Raw genomic sequence first — 20,917 nt, 5'->3', positions numbered from 1 at the left:
GCAAACAAGAGCCGAAAGCCAACTGCTGCTTCATGGCTCTGGTCCCTGCCTCTGCTCAGCTGAAAGAATGGAAAATTAAATGAAATGATGAACCTCTGTTGGAACAGTGTCTGCTTGTTTTCTCTTTGCGGCGAACACGCGCTAATTTGACACTGGAGAAGCCGGTCGCCGCAAGAGAGAGACGTGTGACGCGTTTTGGCGCACAAATGCCAGCGCGCAATTCCTATCATGCCTTTTTGTCTCAACACATGCAATGCACATGATTACTGTGTTCGTGTCAACACCCATCCTCCCATTTATCAGACGCTCCCAGAGCTGTTGTAAAAACATGATAATGACATGCTTTTTTCAAACCTTAGGCCTGGCTGAAAGAGTTTGTTTGAGGTGCACTCTTTCAGCTGCTATTGTCTTCTCTACAGTCTGCCCACACACTGCTTAAAGTTGCCGTTCTCATGAGCTAATTCCTGTGGATATGCACTCTCAGGAGAGACCGCCTGGGGCTGCATTTCAGGAAGTCATCCCCCTTACGCGCTGGGTTTCTTTCACTAGCAATCCATGTGGCTGAGGAGCCAAAACGAACAGAACTCTTCCTGCGTTTTTTGAGGGCCAAGCTCCCCATACTGCCATGACTCAGCCAGACAGAAAAGATCCACTCTGTGTGTGTGTGTGTGTTTGTGTGTGTTGGAGAGAGAGTTCACTAGGAGAGAGGGACATCTGCAAGCTTTGGCTTGTTGCTCGTGTTCCGGTATTCCCCCCGCAGCCTGCCCTGTATCGCTGTTCGTTATCAGAGTGATAGGGTTCCAGGGTGGCCTTACCCCCATCCCAGCCCCACCCCCTGGGCCCATCTCCACCTCTACCCCTGCCCCTATCCCTTCTCCGCTCAGGTTTCAATAGAAAACATCCTCTGGCTGCCGTTTGGAGCTTAGGCCCAGTTGCTGCCTGTGCATGCAACTGGAAATCCTCCACACACTCCTGCTCTGACATGCAAAGTAGTTCTTCATGGTTCCCACAACTGTGGCGGTTATCACCCACCATCACCTCCACCCCACACCACACTCCACTGAACCCCACCTTCCCACCTCAGCCCTTTCAAAGGGAGTGGAGATGGTAACTCCTTTTACTGTGCAACAGTGCAAATGAAACTGTTGTTTTCTTTGGCCGAGTTTTACCTTGAAAGGTAGCATTTGTTGTAGCAATGAATGCATCAAGCAAGCAAAACGCTTTGGTATTTTTGTTCCTGTGCCACAGCGCTGTGGGAGTGCTCCAGCAGCAAATGGCGTGGGATTGGAATTATCATGCCTCTACCTGGAAGTAACATTTGTTCCCAAGGGAAATGGAATTTGGGCTATGGCTGTGAAGAGATGGTCTGATGGGAACCTGTCGCCGTGGTCGCGCTGTCAGCAGAAAGGCACGCGTGGTATGGTAACCTGAAGCAGGGAGGCAAGGAGCTCTTGCTGTTTCAGCCCTGGCTTACTCTGACAGCAGGGCTGATAAGCACGTTGTTACACTGAACTTAACCAAGTGATATGTCACCTGTTCTGAGGCTTGGGCCATTCAAACTCTGTAGATCAAGTTGACAGCATTTCAGTCAAGCACAGTTGTTGCCGTTTTGCTTTGAACTGAGGAATTTTCCTAAGCATTTTCCACATAGTATTTGTTCTTGCCCTTGGTCCACCAGAGTTACATAATGCAAGTGTTCGCCAAAGTGGTCAGATAGCTTGCAATCAAGTGCTAAACTCCAGTGGGAATTCATAGACAGGGTTATGCTCCTTATGACCTGGTCAGATGGTCAGCCTTTCCACATGCTGGACAAAGCCCCTAATCCCCTTTGCCAGGTAGCCGATGTTGGCATTCCAACAGCATTCCAACTCGGGAAGTTGCTGGGATCTGGATGAAAAATGGACGAAAAACAAAGGGCGGACTCCCTGTCACTGCGTTTAAACTTGCGTGGGAAAATCCAGTTGACACGAAGATGGATGATGCAGGAATGCGTGGCACCGCTCCCCCCCCGAGTTCTCAGTTACCATGGCAGTCAAGCCCAGAGAACCGCTGAAATATTACAGATAAATAACTCGGTGATGAAGATGAAAGGGTCAAATATAGTGCATAGTTGAAGCCCCAGAGGATGAATCACACTCGCCTGGTTTGCCTAGCAGGCGTATCCCAAAAAGCCATAATGACAAGACGTGGGTGTCTACATCGCTCATAAACGTAGCGATGTTTGCCTGTAGTTTACTCTAAAGAGGCTGTGTCAGATCTTAGGCAGATTGGTTCCCCTTGTGAGGAGCCATTTGCTGTGACTTTCCATCCATCAGCGAGTCGGCGGCAGTTAAAGTCATTACTGTCGTTTGTTCTGATTCAGTTCCATTATCTCTCATTATTGTCAGTTACTGTTCTGCTATTTTGTTGACTGTCAGTAGTTATCTGAAACGACATTTTGACTCACTAGCGAAACAAGTCATATGTTAGGGGAATTCACATAAGTCTGTTTGCCCCAACACTAAGCCTAGCTTCAACACAAATGTATTGTCTGTATTTGAAAGCTCCTTATTTTGACAGATGTTTGCCTCAGCTCTACTTAGTGGGATCCTTCACTGAACCTAGGCAAATAGAAATGTTCTTTAAATGTAATAAGTTGTCTTCACACTTCACATCACACTTCTAGGTGGCACAGTTATTCTTGTCTTTTGCTACCATGGATGAACCTGTTTACTCTTGCATTCTTGCAGCTGTGTGACTACTGTCACAAACTGACACATACTCTCACAGAGCCAGGCCACCACAGGAAAAATGGCACCCTAGTGATGCCACAGCAACTTCCTCCATTCAGCCTTGAAGCCAAGTGACAGCTGTGGCACACACCAGATAAGATAAATAATGCCGGTGTCACATTACATTGTACTCTCCTCAAGCGCAGTGACAGGGGCCGTGAATAAACATGCTATTAATAGGCAGTCAGAATTACTGATCCAGATGGATTTTGGTTTTCCTGGAGTCACGTGTGACGAGAGTAGATGAGGGGGATTCTGTCTGATCTGCATGTTGAAACCGCATTTGTTTTGTTATGGTTGACAAATACATGCAAATGAGGCCCTGCTGTTTTCTTCTGGCTCTCAAACTGTGCCACTAAAACACATGTGTCAAGGGTGTGGCATCTGAATGGCCCTCTTCAGAGCTTCAATGTGGTCTCAGCCACATTTCTCAAACCCTCAGGAAAAAGACACACACATTCACACACACACAAACACTCACTCAGGAACACACACACATACGCACACACACACACTCACAAACACACACACACGCACGTGCGCACTCAAACATTCTCACACACACACACACAACTTTATAAACGTGCCGTAACTCAAGCACCTTTTTTGCCTGTCTGCCTCCAAGCCCAGCATTGTCCATCTCTCCTTTGATATCTGAGGAGGCACGGACCTTCCTAGCACCATCACAGGCAAAAAGGAATGCCACTAAAGCCAGTGAAAGACTCCCAGAACAAACACTGTTATAAGACAGGTGAGTTCGCCCGGGGAATAAAGAAAAAAAAAAGAACAGGGCATGCCCTGAGAGGTCAGAGAATACTTTCTGTTTCTACTCGCTGCCGCCACAGTTGTGCCACCGACATTCCTCCAGCAGGCTGTTCCACACCCTCTCCTCCCACTGGTTATTGCAGCAGTTAATACCCTCTTAGGGTAGGGCTTGTTTTTACTTCTCACTGGCACCATTCGGTGCAGCCATATCACGCTTTTCAGACACAGGCACCCAGCACTGTAAGCAGTGCACCCCTTTCTTCTTCTCTTCTACTTTTTCCTTTCTCTCTGTTTGGAGAAAAGGCCTTCTGTGGTCCTCCGCCCCTGTGCAGTGGATTGGCTCAGCGTGTGCAGTCTCAGCGCGGCAAACTCTTCTCTTCTCTCTCCTCTTCTGTCCCTCTCTTTCTCTCTCTCTCTCTCTATCCAACGCTCATCTGCAGCCTGTTAGGCTGGAGCGGGCGGATGACATCATGTGCGTCTCGGAGCTGGCCCCAGTAATTGCGCCTTGGCCTCCTCCAGCAGCACAGAACACACAAGTGGAGCCAGGCAATGCAAGTCAGATGCACTGGGTTTTTCCAGCGAGCCGAGAGGCCCGGGATTGGGGACGGCTGGGGTGGGGTCGAGCGGTGTGTGTGTGTGTGTGTGTGTGTGTGTGTGTGTGTGTGTGTGTGTGTGTGTGTGTGTGTGTGTGTGTGTGTGTGTGTGTGTGTGTGTGTGTGTGTGTGTGTGTGTGTGTGTGTGTGTGTGTGTGTGTGTGTGTGTGTGTGTGTGTGTGTGTGTGTGGTGGTGGTGAGGGGGAGCGGTCGAGCTCACTGTAAATGTCACAAATGAATGAAGGGCCTCAACCCAAAATGAAACCCGATCCAGGCGGCCCCGGGGGCTGCAGCGTTTTGATCTCACTCTCGCTCGGCGGCTGCAGCCGAATTATGGAGGGCAAGAGACATTACATATTCCCAATGTTATGACATGGCGAAAAGTATTTTCACATGTTCCACGGGCATTTGCTTAAAACTTGCACACTGGCAAACCCCCATGCGCGCACACACACACACACACACACACACACACACTCACATGGGGCGTCTATTAAACGTTTGCCCAAGGCCCTCAGCATCAGGGACCCCACAAGCCCCAGACCAATAACTGGTATTCCAAATGACCCTCTCGAATGCAGATCTGCCTGCGCCTAAATGCTCTCTGACAGGCTGAGTATGCATTCATCACGGGCTCCGGCGCGCACATGTTCACAAGGCATTCCTTGTTAGCGTCTCACTCTGAAATGTCTTGTGCAAGTCGGTTGTGGTTATAAAACCCACCATCTGGAACTAGAGCTTTCTCTATCTCTCTCCGATTTTCACTAATCCATACCTTGTATGAGAACTTTGGAAGCATTTAACTTGATTCCAGAAAAAATGGACCTCAGACTTTGAGGAAAAGCACAAATGAAACCTTCCAGCCATCAGTTTGTTCCTATGCCAGCGAATTTCCCGCTATCTGATGAAGCCCACCAACGGAATGATGAGGGTCTACCATGGCACTTTTTTAAGAGAGCTGTTGTTCTAGAAGGCTCTTGATCTGTTGGAATAAGACACAACTCAGAGGATACAAGCCCACATCCTGGCGTGTTTGCTCAGCAGCTCAAGGGTCAGATAACACTGGGTGGGTAAACGTGGGTGGTGGTATGGGTCCCGTGTCTCCAAACTCCAGCACATTGGAGATGGTACGAGTGAGCTGCCCTACTTACTTATGCGTGGGTGTGTGAGTGTGTGTGTGTGTGTGTTTCAGAGAGATAGTGAAAGCAACAGACGGTGTGTGTCCAAGGGCCACAGGAACTGGCGGCTCAAAGAAGAGCCGCCAAGGTCAGAGATCCCCGTCTGTGCCAAAGTGCAACTCGACATCTTGTGAGCTGCGAGAGGTAGCAGCGACTGCAGAATGTGCGTTTTGAACGAGCCCCGTCAGGTGCGGCTGCACAGTGTTGTGGAACTCCCCGCTCCTCACCAAGCATGCGTACTTCCAGGGTAAACAGCCCTTGAGGGGACAGCTGACCGAACCGTTCTAAGCCACTAACGTACGTGACCTCGGTTCAAGCAGTATTTTCTCACTGACGCAGTGGAGGCAAATGAGGTGTCTACCTGGATTGCAGCTTCATTCTTTCTCACGAAAAACAGTGAAGGTCAACAAAGATATTTTGACTGTGCGTGATCTCCACATCCGGTGTGTGGGGGAGTTTGGGGGGGGGGCCTGTGGGTTAGTGAAAGATGTGAGACTGCAATTCTTTTTTTTACCTTGTCACCATCAGAGCAGGACTGTCATGGTGGAAACAGGAAGTAAGGCACGTGCTGACTCTTTAATTTTTTGAAAGTTAAAAGTGAAAATATCGTCATCTGCCGTGAAAACTGACTTCTTACCCCCCCCCCCCCCCCCCCTCCAGCTCCCCATCGCCACCCCCTCCATCCCCCAGTGTGGTGGCATATTTTCCAGCAGGCTATCCTTACTCAGCTGGTGAGCAAGTCGCTGGAGAAGCAATGGTGCTGGAGGCAGGAAATGCTTTCTGCATGAGGGAGTGTGTTAATATTGTGGTCCAGTGAATCAATCATATGACACAACGGACGCCTTGTCAATTAGGAAGGGGGAACTAGTTTCAACCCGAATTCTGTCAGCCCTGAAATGTAGTTCAGTGTAACGTCTCTAGATGTGTTTGCCTTGCTTGCACACCTGCGCACCTACCCTGCTAGTTCAGCTTGTAATAGCAAACATCTGTCATTGTGGGCCAAGGGCCAGTCTTAGCTTTAACTGGTGGGGTTATGGTGGTGTAGAGATGGGGGTGGTAGCAGAAGCATTCAGAAGGCTGGGGAATTTTTTTTCGTTGGAGTGTGAGGACTTTGTCCCCCTCGCCTGAACATGCAAACTTCCCACCAAACTCACACCACATTTTTGTCATCAGCCAGCACCAACTTTAGGTCAGTAACAGTAAGTTTGATGCACCAGTCCAAGATTAGAATTTTTGCTAATTCTATCACTACGTCATTTATTTTTTTTTTGTTTCCTGCATAGACTGCTGTTGCATTGGAGCTCTGACTGTGGTCCCCCTACCCCCACCCGGCACACACACACACACACACGGGACATAAATGAGGACTGCTGGATATCCGGTATGTGACCCTCCTGAACTTTACCTGCAGAATGTAAACACTTTTAATGGTAGAAAAGTGAAAAAAAAATGAGCCAGCCTCAAAGCGAGGAAAGGGATGCAGTGCTATGACAGTCCTCAGAGAGGATGCGAGAGTGGCGATTTTAGGGCGTCTGTGTTTATACAGCGCTGCATTAACAGCCTAATCTCTCAAATGGAGGGAAAAACACTCACGCCGTGGATGGGGAGCTGATGGATTCGGAGGGAGGTGATGGAGGGATTGAACTCAACACCCACGTCGTCTCCAGTTTCTGTTTAAAAGAGCATGTCAATCACAAAGGGTGGTTCAAACGGTTCAAAAAACACCTCCATATACGCACCTTGACATCTGAAAAGGGAAAGTCTGGAATATGGGGTAAGGGATAGCGCAGTAAAAGAAAACCCAGCATTTTATTGAAGGCCCTCAGCTCATAGGGCACACATGCTTCAACAGATCTATGTGTTGTCACATATGGAGTCACGCAATGTGTGTGTGTGGAGGGTATGTGGTATGTATCCAGTGTGGATCTGGCAAATACACTTTATTGCTTATTCAATTCAATTCAATTCAATTTTACTTATATGGTGCCAAAACAATAACATTGTCCCAATTTTTTAATTCATGACAACGTAATTTCTCAAATCCAAAATGGCAGCATCCGTGCTGCCTGGGTCTACTGCAGTATACCCCTGAGTCATCACTTTCCTTTCTTCTCTCACCATGTATTTATATCCAGCAGTGGGGAGAAGCACCCTTCGGTTTCATTTCCTCACTGACAGTAGGATTCCAGCCCAACAGACAGCACTGAGCTCCAGCTATGGGTTCCAACCAAAACATAAGCCTTGCGACATCCTGTTATGGGCAGCTACATAGGGGTCAGAATCACGGACATCCAGTGCCTGCAATGGAGCAGACCCCAATGGGAGCCCCCCCCAGACGGGGGTGACCTCAGACGGGGTGTATCGACGGGATCGCATCTCCCCTCCTCCTCCTCCTCCGCTATTCTTTCGCCTTTGAAAATGAAATGGTAGACACTGCTGAAGGAAGCATCTGCATCCTTATCCAGGCAAAGACGATTGTTAAGGAATATGCCTGGCCCCTGAAGACGACACAGAACGCGTGGCCCACGCCCTGTTTTGTTTTTTACGGGGGGAGGGGGGGGGTGTTTGTATATCACCAGTAATGATTTGAAGGCCACAGACGGTTGGATGGAGCGGAAAAGGACAGCGGAAGAGTGAGAGTGCGTGATGGAAAGCAGAGGATGGATGGTGTCTGATGAACCTATGCACCGGAACCGTATGTAGGTCAGAGTGCGCAGGACACTTCCTGATTTGGAAGCCGAGGACGCGCACCGCTGCAGCCAGAACAGGGAGAGGGATCCCTTGGGAGGCAGCCTTGGTCCTGGGAAGTGGTGACCAGAGTTCAGTGGGACCTTTCTCTCTCCCTCTCCCTCTCTCTCTGTCTCTCCCTTGCTCTCCCTCTCTTTCCCATTCTGTCATTCTCACTCTCACTGGCCTGCTCTCTTCCCCCCCCCCCCCCCCCCCCCCCATCCACCACCCCTCTCTCTGTCTCCTTCCTCTCCCCTCCTTCCGTCCCTGCTCCTTTCTCCTCTCACATGAGTGGGCCACAGAGCAGGCCAGCTCTCGCAGACCTTTAAATAATAATAATGTTAACAAAAGTGGAAACTGGTCCCAGGGTTCTTCCCAGAGCTTTTCTGGTGGGAAGGCTTCACGACTTCCTCTCGGGTTGACCCCAGGGGAAGAGGACAAAAGGGGCTCTCTGGGGTGTATCTGTTATTAGTAGTCCCAATACAGCCAACAGCCAGGGAAGCAGCTCTCGCTTGTGGGAATGTTGCAGCTTTTACAGTATACTAGTCGTAGTAGTGGAGTACAGTAATGTGCATTGCAGAGTAGTCTCGGGAGATGTTTCAGGACCAGCCAACAGAACTTCCTGTGTGTTTTCCACATACCTGAGATGTAGTCCTCTTGCTCTGTCACAAAGCCCTAGTGTTTAGCTCACTCAGTGTGTTATGGCTTTGAAGAAAGGCCCTGGGGTTGAATTTCTTGAAAATTGACAGTGAAACTGCTCAGCCATTGTGTATCTCCGTATAGACGCCTACTCTCAGCTAAACTGGATTAACCACCATAGTTCTCAGACCGAAAAAAGTTGTGACATGTTCCCTTAAGCATTGCACCATGGGGAAAAAAAGCAGTGCCCACAACACTCTGAGAAACTTCTGGCGGCTATTTCTGGAGGTTTTGGATAGGCCACGCTTGGAAAAAAAATATCACATTCTGAGCGTCATAAGTGCATTTATGCCGTGGATTTATCCTGAGATCAGAGAGGGTCGGCCTTAAGCCAAAGCTCCATTCCGTGCATGTTTGCGCTTGGGTTTGCCCCTAATGTTGTCTCAGATGAGAAGATTTGTTGTGTCGGGTTCAGAGGGAGGATCAGTGTTAACACACACACATACACAGCCCAACACACACACACCGACATACCAGCCTGGGTGTACAACCTCCCAGGGAGACCTGGTGGAGCTGTGTAGCCCACCCAGGCCCTTAACCTCCCAGGCTAGCACAGGATCAAAGCCGGGCAGTGTGCCAGGGGGGACGGGGGTATGGTCACCCTGTCCTCAACACCACTGCTCCCATTCATCTAGCGGCATTTCCTGCTGATAACCATGGTACGTCTCCTGCTTTTTTCCTGGGGTTTGGTGGGGGTTAAGTGGAATGGAAGATTGTGCAATTCCGGCTTGGAAATGAAATGTTTGATTGGCGCACCACTGAAAGCTAGGGGCCAGTTTGTTTGTTTTGTTAGCTGTAGCGAAATGTGCCCATTCATCCCGTACGTGCTGCCGGACCAGTGGCTGGTCATTTGGGGGTTTGTGGTCAATTGCAGGGCATGGCGTCTGCCAGCCTAACGGCTCCGTCCTCTAGCGGAGCCAAGCTCCTGGGCTTTGAGCTAATGCCTGTCCCCTATTAAAAAAAAAACACTCCGAACCAAGCACTGCACTTCAAGCAAGAGGCTGAATAGTAAACGCTGAGACCTCCAAGGGAAATGACTTCTGGCTTTCTGATTCCATTGGAGGGATATAGTCCCCTTAAAACCCTTTAAATGCCGCTCTGTCACAGTGGGAGTGGTTTGCGACCTTCCCATTGGACAGGGGCAGGACTGGCGACGGCGAAGTTCAGTCATGACATGTCCTTCCCCCTTCCCTATGAATCCAATAAAGCAATGAAAACCAATCAGGTGAATTAAGGCCGTAGCGGAGCTGAGTCAGCGCGACAGAAGGCCCTTTATGCTTTGTTGAGACCGAAAGGCATGCGTGGTGCGCACAGGAAAGGCATGCGGGCCATCGCCCGGCAGACTTTCATTGCAGCCCCCATGTATGCAAGCAAAGTTCAGAGCGCGTGTGATTGCCACGCCACAAAGGGCACTGAAACCTGCACTGGCACAGTCATTTTTAGACGCTTTCATCTGCCCGATGGTTCAGCGGCTCACTTCCTCCTTTGCGTTCTATGGGGAAATGTAAGCATGCCAGAGAGAAATGGGGCAAAGTCTAAATCCATGTCATTGGCAGGAAGGAGGGGGCTATTTACAGAGTAACAAAGCCAAATCTTTTGAGTAAATATTGCTTGTTTTACTGTTACTTTGGCGGCCGTTGCTTTTATGTTGCGGGGTCGGTCGATATGCGGCTGCGATCACAGAGTGGCGAGTGGCTCTCTTTCTGGCAAGGCACACACACACACACACACACACACATGGTCTGACCAGATGTATTGTGTCCTGTTACTTGAGTCTGTTTTTCTCACTGAACTCCAAGCCCTTGATGATTCGCCTCTCCTCTCATTCAGGCCTTGACAGCAGCAGCAGCTGGCTGCCAGCTAGGCCACGCCCCTCCCCGGCGCGACGGGAGCCAATCAGGCAACTCCAGCTGTCTCGCATCCTTCCCATTCAGAACGTGGCCGGCACTGCTGACAGAAGCTCCTCCAGCCAGACCTGCTGTTTCTGTCCTTCCTTTCGTAAACGACTTTGACGGCTCAGCGTTTGCCACTCTGACAGACAGGCCCTGCCTTCTTGGCTTGTCCCCAACCCACTTCCTCCTGTTGCTGTAGGCCTTGCAAGAGGTCTGTGGTAAGAGGAGCAGAGAACTGTGGGACAGATAAAAGTTAAGGGGTGGGGGGCTTAGAGATTGGCTAAAGGGAAGCCCCCCCTCCCCTCCCCCAGACACACACACTCTCTCCCAAGACTTGTACAGTGAAATGAAAGAGTGGCTCCGACTCTTCTGCAGTTAGATATAACCAGTGTGAACTCAAACACCCACACCCATGTGTGTGCACACAGAGGCAAACACACACGCACACACATATTTGTGTGTGTATGGATACACACCCATAGCCACACACATGCACAAACAGTCATTCATGCATGCACACAAAAACAGCACTCTCACACACACACACGCACACACACATAACACACACATAAACACACAGCCAGCAGACACACCCATTCCCAGCCCACAGGAGATGTCCTCCTGGCTGTGTGTGTGTGTGTGTGTGTGTGTGTGTGTGTGTGTGTGTGTGTGTGTGTGTGTGTGTGTGTGTGTGTGTGTGTGTGTGTGTGTGTGTCTGGACAGCCAGAGGATGAGTTCCTCCTCTGTTCAGAGGAAAGGATGTGATCTCACTCACAAAAAATCCAACCTATGTCGCTCGCTGCTCATGACTAAACCCAGGCTTCCCCTTTGTGCTCAGCACCCTCCTCAGCACCCCCACCCCCCTTTCCTCTTCCTCCCTCCCCCATCTCTCCCTCTCTCTCTCTCTCTCTCTCTCTCTCTTCCCCTCTCTCCCCCTCTCTCTCTCTCCCTCTGTCCCCTACTCCTGAGGCCTATGAAACAGAGGGGAGCAATGTTCTCCAGAAGGACTGGTAGGAGTGAGAGACGCAAGCTGCCAGACGTAAGAGAGTGAGAGAAGAGGGGCCGCCGCTGGGTGGGAGTCCAGGGGAGTGGAGCGAGAGGGAGGCACACACAGGACGCACGCACGCTCACACACACACACACACACGCGCGCACTCCCACCCACCCACATGCACTCATGCACAAAAGCCCCCAATAATGAGAATGAGGTGCTCACACTCACACAAGGACCATAGAAACGACCCAATCCCAATTTTGCTGGCTGTTATAACATTGTTCCCTTAAATGTTAGCCTTTCTGGGATGAATGAGTGCTTTCATTTGCTGCAGTGGAAAACGCCCCCACTCTTCCCCTCTTTTCCACCAGTTTATGACTTTTTCCATCCTTCTTCTCGCGGGCCTGCAAAAGGAGAACAGACCTGTAGTGACTGTTGTGTTTGTGAGTTGAGTTGTGTTGTGTTGTGTGTGTTTTTATTGTTCATGCTGTTCATGTTGAGGTGAAGATATTAAACCAGGGGGTGTGGGGGGGGGGGGGGGGGGGGGGGGTCCTCTCATGTGGACGCCACTGGAGTTCTCTTCATCACAGTCAATCTGGCACTCCCCCCCGACCCCCCACCGCCCATGCTGTGAACATATAGCCCACTGAGGGCATTAACCAATTTGCTGTAAACATCAGGACTCTTTAACGATTTACTGCCAGTAATAAGGTTAATTCAATTATCGGAGGATTTTTCAAGAACTTTGATGGAACATGTGAGAACAGTTTCAGGAAATAATCACCGAGCACTCTGCATAGGCACCGCAGAAAACACGGCATCTCAATCCACTCTCTGTCATCAGGAGACTGGCTGTCTGTATTTATAGGACCTGCCCTTGCGTGACAGCCGGAATGAACTCCGGTGGGCGCCTTTCTCCTCAGTGCAGCGCATCCAGTGTAACAAGTTTGGTGGTGATTCACATGCCCACGCGTGTGTGCCCTCCTTCCTGATGTTTTCTTTTTTTCAATTTGTTTTGGGGTTTTCTCCATGTACCTGATGCTTTGGATGTTTGTGTTTGTCACTAAAATTGCATTTAGGGCGCACATGTTCACAGAAATTGCATTAAAATTATTTTTGGGTGGTGGAAAGCTCCCAAGTCACATTTCAGCAGGAAGCAAGATGGCCTCACAGAGAGTTGTCAGTGATAAGTCCCCGCTTTGCATTTGTCATTGTTGATAAGAGGCAAAATGATAGTGAGTGACACAGCATATGTCGGTTTGTTGTCGGGCAGATTTCTGAATTCCGCCCTGAAATTTGCCAATTTGCCAATACGTAGAAAGTAAAGCCATAAGCTATACAGCAAATTTAACTTTACACTGAAAGAATCCTGTAGAGCATGCACTGCATACATTTCTGCCGTATCTTCTATGAATATTTCCTTGTTTTAAAGAATGTGAGTCTTGTTCTCTCCATGTGTCTGTTTGTGTGTGCGCACTCACGCATGCCTGTGTGGTGTGTGTGTGTGTGTGTGTGTGTGTGTGTGTGTGTGTGTGTGTGTGTGTGTGTGTGTGTGTGTGTGTGTGTGTGTGTGTGTGTGTGTGTGTGTGTGTGTGTGTGTGTGCTTGCGTGCTTGTGTGCTTGTGTGCATGTGAGTGTAATTTTTGCCCTGGCTACAGAGTCCTTGGCCGGAGAGCCGTCGGTAATGAGACAGCATGGAGAGATCACACTGCTATTCACACAGTACCGCATTCCAGTCATAGTGAGCACATCAGGCCCTGCAAATAAACCCAAACACAGTCACAAGCCACGGGCGGGTGAGCAGAGGCTCCTGAAATCTTAACTGACCTATCCTGACCAATCATTAACCACGCCGACTTCCTCAAAAGGCCCCACTTTAGAATGGGTGTAAAAGTGACCTTTTAAAAAAAAAGGAAAAAAAAAGTGAATGAATTAATGTAGGATTTTCCAGCTCCATCCACCCCGAACACACACACACACACACACACACACAGACCGCTCTCTCTCTCTCTTGTTTCTTCTGCTTAACTTGCATTGGCGTCCTGCCTAGTTCGTATGTCCTCCTGTGGTCTGAGTGTCTGTGTCACTGCCTGTGCTTTCATGGCTTCAATGGGCTGGTATGCAGCAGGAATCTTTGGATCAAGGTGATTTCACGCTCCCACACATTTTCCCAGGCTGTTAAGCATTCCCTTTTACCTTTGTGTGACTTGGAGAAGGTGATAGCAGCTGACATGTGTTGTCATTAGACACACACGCACCGCATGCACTCACACACACACACACACACACACACACACACACACACCTCTCTTTTCTGAAGCATTGGATTATCACTGCAATCTCAGGGTTTGACTTTAGATAGCAAGGGTTGCGCACCTTTGCTAGAGAACATTATTGACACTGGGAAGTTCATTTAAACTTCACACGCATAACAGATAGTGACTGAGAGGATGTGTGCATTTCCCGCTGTGGTCTTGGGAACATTTGTGCACAGAAGACAAAATAACTCTCTGTCTCTAAAAGCCTAACCTTCGCCACGTGATGTGATTGCAGACGGTTCTGAGTGTTACTGTCTGCCTTCCTGTCTTAATGCTAACTTCCTAAACACCACTGCATTCATCTTTTTGATAGTGAACAAATAAATACTGCTACAAAAAATAGACTCGACCGTGACAATTTGTGTAGCACGAAATATTATCACGATTCTATACAGTTAGCATTTATGATTCACAGGTGTTAACAACACAAACTATTATTGTTAATTACAATTGTATAAGTTAATTAACTCTTCACCTGTCATAATTAACCACTCTGAAGCAAATATCCAAATATCCATCATTCCCATTTCTCCCTTTATCTAGATTTGGATTTGGTTGTATGGCACCCTATAACACTGCGCCCCAGCCCCCCTGAGACAATCCTCTAGCCTCGCAGGGTAAACTGTCCTTCTCCAATTTCATAGAGGCCCAGTGGAGTCGTTGCATTAGGCTGCAAATTAAAGCATGGCATTGTTCTTTACATGCATTGTTTTTCACTTTGATCTGAAAAGGAAGGTGGGAGTGACAGTGGTACCTGTGGTCCATTTGTATTGTTTTTGCCTAGGGTTGTTTGTTGCATCGTACAATAAAATGGAAATCTATTTGAAACCTATGCGAAATATGGTGGCTAGGTGTTATTTTGATATGGTCTCACACTGTATGTGCATCCTAGTGAGTGAAAGAGAAATATAGCCCATAGACACGTGAACATTTCATGTGCCTCTTAGTTCTCACCAAATTAGTAATTTATAGGCAAGAGTGACGGTCAACCTTTGGGCATAGGATCAGTGTGTGTGTGGAAAAATAGGTAAATGCTTGACACAGCAGTGGCCCAACTATAGTCCAAAGAAGAGAGAGAGCCTTTTCACAGGCGTTTTGGCCCTTAGCTGCACACGCACAGTGACTTTCACACCTGCTTAGCCCAAACTGTATGCATGGCGCTCATGACAAGACACGTGAAACAGAGTGCCTGAGCACGTGAGGTGGAAGTGAGCAAAATGCCTTTTTCAGAAATGATTAAATATGCGCAAAGGTTTTTAGCTGCTCAAAAGACAAGCCATCCGAACAAAGTCAACGTTTTCTTTCAAAAGATTTGTACTATATCTTAAAATGTAGAACGTGAGAAACTTCACAAAATAATCATGAACGAAAAATGGCGAGCGAACATAAGTTAAACAGTGTCGCTTGTGATACTGTACAGGAAGCGAGTCGTGAATAAAGAGAAGTGATTGCATGCTATACATTCAGTTATTCCAATCGAGAGGCTAAGACGGAGATATAAAACTGTTGCCAGTAAGAACAAGAAATCGTCTGCCATTGCCTATCCAGCGCGCAGCGGCAGAGAGAATGAAATCCGCTTGCGTCATAGGCCCTTTTGAATAGCCTACCCCATTTACATGCTTCAAATGTAATAAGAGAAAAGTGAGAGCACGGCGGTAGGAAGAGAACGAGGGAGGGAGAGAGAGAGGAAAAAAGTTAGCATAGAGAGGCAAGACAGTACTGGCGACTGCTGCAGTCTCACTAATGTTTGCTATAAAAGTATTTTCCTCGAGTTTATTTCTCCCCTCCCTCATGTCATCATTATTTTGAAGATAAATTGTCTTCGCAAAGGAGAGACCTGAACGCAACATGGAGCTCCTCTGCCTCGAGAAGGACACAGTCGTCAGAGCTCAGCAGGATCCAAATATTTTCTCCGATGACAGAGTATTGCAAAGTCTGCTAACTATTGAAGACAGGTTTCTCCCCCAGTGTCCATACTTTAAACACTTTCAGCAGGATATTAAGCCGTTTATGAGGCGGATGGTTTCCACTTGGATGTTGGAGGTTTGTGGGACTTTCCAAGACATTTATCGTGCTGTTCGTCTCTGGTCAAAGACACTGCTGTCTTGCTCTGTCGTCAAAGTGTGATATTACATAGGCATTACCTGCTAGTCTAGGGGTATTTGTTCCCAATTCTTTTAAATATGTGTAAAGTCTCTTCGTGCAACTTTTAAACCAAGGTGTGTCCCTTGAACTGCTTGGCTGGACATGTTGAGTAGCCTAGTCAGTTGGCTAAATATTGCAAGAACTCGACGTTTTGCACATAAACTGTTGTAAAATGAAAAGACCATTTGCAACTTGCTTAACTGTAATTCATATGGTTCGTTTGTATTGCATTCTTAGTGCAATATTATGACCAAAGAAATTGACGCACTGAACGAGAGACCGTGTGTATTTTTGTCTAAGTCTAACATTATCCATTAATATATGACATTCATTTTGTTGTTGTTATTTGGACTGAAGCCTTTTAATTCTTGTACGTAAGTGCTAATTTTCGCTAATACTGTAAGTCAGTAAAATTATTAGAAGGCACAGAGTCCACGAAGTTCCTGTAGGGTGCTAGTCCACAATTTAGCTATTCGCATTTCTAGAGATTTAAGTTCCATAACCGCTGTTGCATTCGTATATTTACATCAAAAGTAACCTGGTTTTGTTGAACAGACACTGGGTTTCATTTTCATACCAAATTTGTGCATTTCTCTCTGTCTGAATAATTTTAAGTAATTTATTTTAGATGAGTCGGCTATTGCAAACTGGCAACAGCTCGGCTATGACACGAAAGCGAAATCTATTTTCAAAGTTTATTCGGTTAAAACAGTTCTTTGCAATCTTCCCAATTGTCGGGAATGATAAAGTAATCGTACAGCAACAATGTCAGATGAAAACATTATCTGTGCATAATTTATTTCTATTTTAAATTATTTTTTGAAAACGTGACGAACAAAGTAACGTCCTTGTGGGGGTGGTGTTTTTTGCGTGGGTGTCATGGACTTCCTACAAAGAGTAATGAATGAATGAATTTTATTGACGAGGCTAAACACACTATAGTCTTTCAACTACTTATAATTATTATTTTACTTTCATGCTTTGCATTTGTGCGTAGCTAAAACTCTGTATAATGCTCACAGAACATTTCTCTCCCCATAGGTTTGTGAAGAAGAGAGCCGCGAGGAAGAAGTCTTCCCTTTGGCAATTAACTATTTGGATAGATATTTAGCAGTGGTCCAGACGAAAAAGGGCTGTTTGCAGCTTCTTGGAGCTGTATGCCTGTTTCTTGCATCGAAATTAAAAGAGTCTCGACCATTAACTGCAGAAAAACTCTGCCTCTACACAGACAATTCAATCACATCACAAGAGCTCCTGGTAAGCGATGGGTTTCTTACATTTATAATTGAGACGTATCAATGAAATAATTCATAGTTCTTTTCCTCTCAAAACAGTCATTCAATTACCCCCTCACTTTGTGAAACATCATTGAACATCTGTGTTTCATTGGATGCCTGAGGCGGACTGGGGAAAAATGTAGCCTGGAATGGAGTGTGCGCAAGTGACTGCTGTGCTCTTTTCCGCCATCTAGTGGCCTAGTTTCCTAACTGGCGCAATGAACTGTGGGAGAAATATTCCGCTCAAAGGCGAGGAGTTGAAATGAGTCAGCGCCTGTGATCTGGGCCTGCTCTACCAAAAACATTGTTGCTCTATAAGGTCATAGAACACTCATAATGAAATACATCAACGAGCGCTAAACGAAAAAGATCTTTTCGCTGGAAAAGCCTAGTCTTTCAGAGACGTTTTTGATAGCCTACCTTTTAAACTGTGTTGCTAACGCTGTTATTTACACATTCAGTCGTCAAGGCCACTGTCTGCCAGGGAATGGCAACATTTTGATTTAGATTCCCGTCATCGATTAAAATAGCCAGTAGCATAAATGCATCCAGGTGTGATGCCAACAGTCTACATCAGATGACACCCCATCCACTCCACCCCAGATCACAGTTTATTCCCCTCTGTTTCTCATTGCCTTTGCTCTCTCTCTCTCTCGCTCTCTCTCTCTCTCTTTGCGTCTCTATTGCTTCAGACCTCCTCTGGCTTTAGTTAGACGCTTGTGGCTTTCTTTCCCCTTGAGTGGGTGCCTCCAGTCAGTCATGCAGGCCGGCAAGGGTAAACTGCAGGGGGAATACCAGCTGCTGGAGACATCAGTCCCCTCGCTGCAGCCAAGCAAAGTTTGCTGCTCACCCGGCATCTGATAAACATTTCCTTTTTTGCTTCCGCATGAATGACTAAACAAATAAATATGTTGTTTTTTGTTGTTGGTATCTGAGGGTAGTGTGGAAGGGAAGAGAAGGGGGGGGGGGGACATGCATTCATTCATTCTGTGTTGCAAAATTGGCCTAACATGACTCATTGAGGGGAGACAGTGGTTTGAGTTCCACATCCTCTTTGCCCCCTCCCCCTCCTTACCAGTGCGCTGGCACTCTGGTCACCAGCTGCCTGGACTCTATGTTGCATCACAGGGCATTTTATTGAGAGACAGCAGTTGACAGTAGATAGCCGTACAGAAAGAGGCTATAGTGTGCAGTTGGCTTTGAGAGCCTGTTCAGATGAACTGCTGCTTTTGGCACCAGCGGGGGAATTTGGTGGGGATTCCGCTGGGGTTGACTTCCTGACAGAGAGAGGGAGACAGAGAGACAAAAGAAAGAGGGAGAGAACATCACCCTGCTTTTGGCACGTAAACGCCTACGTTTTACGGGCTTGCGGTAAACGGTCACACTTGAGCAGCACAGTGGACCGGGCTGTCCCCAATGAGAGAGTGGCTCCTGGGGCTGTCCCTGTCCTCGTAAGACTTTCGGTACAAGAATGGGGTAGCTGGTAGAGGCTTGCGGCCCGAAACTCCTTTTTGGTTGACGTGTACAACAGCGCAGAGGAGAGAGAGAGAGAGAAAAAAAGCAAGTGAGAAGGAAGCTGGAGATCAGCTGCATTTTGGTTTGCCCTTCCTCTTCTTGGAAAGAGCTCATGCAGCACCTCGCCACCGCCACCAAAAAGGTGCAAATATTGCAATGCATGCCGTGAGAGTCTGCAGGAAGGAAGCTTGGTGCGCGTTGCACGAAGACCTCTGGTTGGCTGAGGTCTGTGGATGGGTGATGGCAGCCAATAAGTGCAGCTAGAGTGAGATGAGGGGGGCGGATCCAGCAATACAATTAAAAATGGAGGCTGCAGCTGTATACCTTTGATATTTATCAGCCAACGGTTCCCGCAAAGTTTAGATAAATAGAAAAGAGTTGTGTACCATGTGTGTGGACATAGTGAAACTCTCATTTCAAATGATCTTTGTTGACCTTTCTAAATTGATAGGCATGTAAAATCATTTCCATAACCATGTCCATTACTCACAACTGTTAGAAATGGCCGATCTGCCAGTTGTCTGGTTGCTTATCCATTGTTCATGTGTCCTCTCGCTTCTCAGTGGAGCTCAGCGTAGGCCTGTATGAATTACAACATTTGGCTCTGGGATCTAAACAGGTGGTGCCTTGGAATTGTAGTCACTTGACCTGAGTGTTTTTTTTCCCTCCCTCCCGTCTGTCCCCCCCCACCCCCCCACCCTTTAGGACTGGGAGTTGGTAGTGCTGGGGAAGTTGAAGTGGAACATGGCAGCTGTCACCCCACACGACTTCATCGAGCACATCTTATACAAGCTGCCCCTCCCCAAGGACAAGCTGTCGCTCATCCGGAAGCACGCACAAACCTTCATCGCTCTCTGCGCGACAGGTAGGACAGGAAATGTGCCTGACAGCTGCAGCTTTTGCAGAAACCCCACCCACCCCACCCCTTTGTCTTTTCCTTTTTAGATCATTTTTCCACTTCTTTCTTTTTTTGTTTTCTATCCCCTCTCTTTCCCTTTCCTCCACTCTTTAGTTCCATCAGCTGCTGCAAGGCAGTTGTGCTCATTTTCCCATGGCATGACTCATGCAGATCCTCGATCCGCTGACCTTATTCAGCTGGAGCCTCTGCATTCCCTCTGCATTCTCTACTTGCAGGCCAGGCGCCTTTCAGGAAAGAGCCCTTATATGTATATTCGAAGCCTAAGAATAACCTTGCTTTTTAAGCTTAAAAGGGGTCGGGCCGCGTGAAGAAGGCTTTTGTTCACCATTGCCAAATTTTGTAGCCTCCCCCCCCCCTTCATTGATTTGTAACAGAGTGGCTAAATTAAAATATGGGCCATCTGTCATGGGAGACTGTATTGCTTCTGGCTCTGACGGAGGGGAAGTTGGTTCTGTGTTTGAAGTGGACTACCCCTCCACGATGCGATGAAATGGACTCCCTCTCATGCGATGACGGCGCACAAAAGGGAGTCTTCCTCTCCTCTGGAGCGGTGACTTAGGTGCAGCTGCTGCCACAGCCCCTGCTGTTTGTTGACAGATGGGCTTCCAGGTTTGATTGGTCGGGCCTGGCAACGCCACGGTCTTTTCCTTCCTGTCCTCGCCGCTCTCTCTCTGTGTCTCCAAAATAAACGCGCGTTGGCCTTGCGGAACGATGGAGTCTGTCTGCCTTTTAACCCCCCCCCTCTCCCCGCACACACACACACACACACATGCATGCATGCCCTTCCCCAAAAACACCCTCGTGCGGAGACACCTCTGCCCCCCTTGTGTGGGTTACACAGGGCCACAGATTCATCTAGCCATTTTTCAAGCTGTCTTCGGTGCAGTGCATTGCAGTGTGGGTGCTATTTATGCCACTTTAGCTGCCTTTGCCTTTTTAACATTTTTTCCTCCTCTGGGTGTGTTTTCGTGGTCTCCCTCCCTTCGTAAGCCGACAGTTATATCTGAGCTCAAAACAACCACATGAAAACAGAGCGCGTTGGCGGCTCTGGAGTAATCTAAATGTTTGGGGTTTTATTTGCACTTGAAAATGTTGTTCTCATGACACAAGAGCTGGTCCTGTGT

At 47.9% G+C, this 20,917-nt stretch overlaps 1 protein-coding gene across 1 annotated transcript; it reads left to right on the top strand.

The window, feature by feature from the left end:
* The first annotated feature begins 15,578 nt into the window (after positions 1-15,578).
* Positions 15,579-20,139, top strand: LOC308374967 (G1/S-specific cyclin-D2-like). Its single transcript, XM_080850970.1, has 3 exons — positions 15,579-15,980; positions 17,124-17,339; positions 19,580-20,139. The coding sequence occupies exons 1-3, from the start codon at positions 15,786-15,788 to the stop codon at positions 19,817-19,819; spliced, it is 651 nt and encodes a 216-aa protein (XP_080707096.1). The 5' UTR covers positions 15,579-15,785; the 3' UTR covers positions 19,820-20,139.
* Positions 20,140-20,917: the final 778 nt, after the last annotated feature.

The sequence above is a fragment of the Sprattus sprattus genome, assembly GCF_963457725.1.
Source record: "Sprattus sprattus genome assembly, chromosome: 14".
Lineage (NCBI taxonomy): Eukaryota > Metazoa > Chordata > Actinopteri > Clupeiformes > Clupeidae > Sprattus > Sprattus sprattus.
Note: the sequence above shows the minus strand (reverse complement) of the source record. Positions and strands in the feature narration are given on the sequence as shown.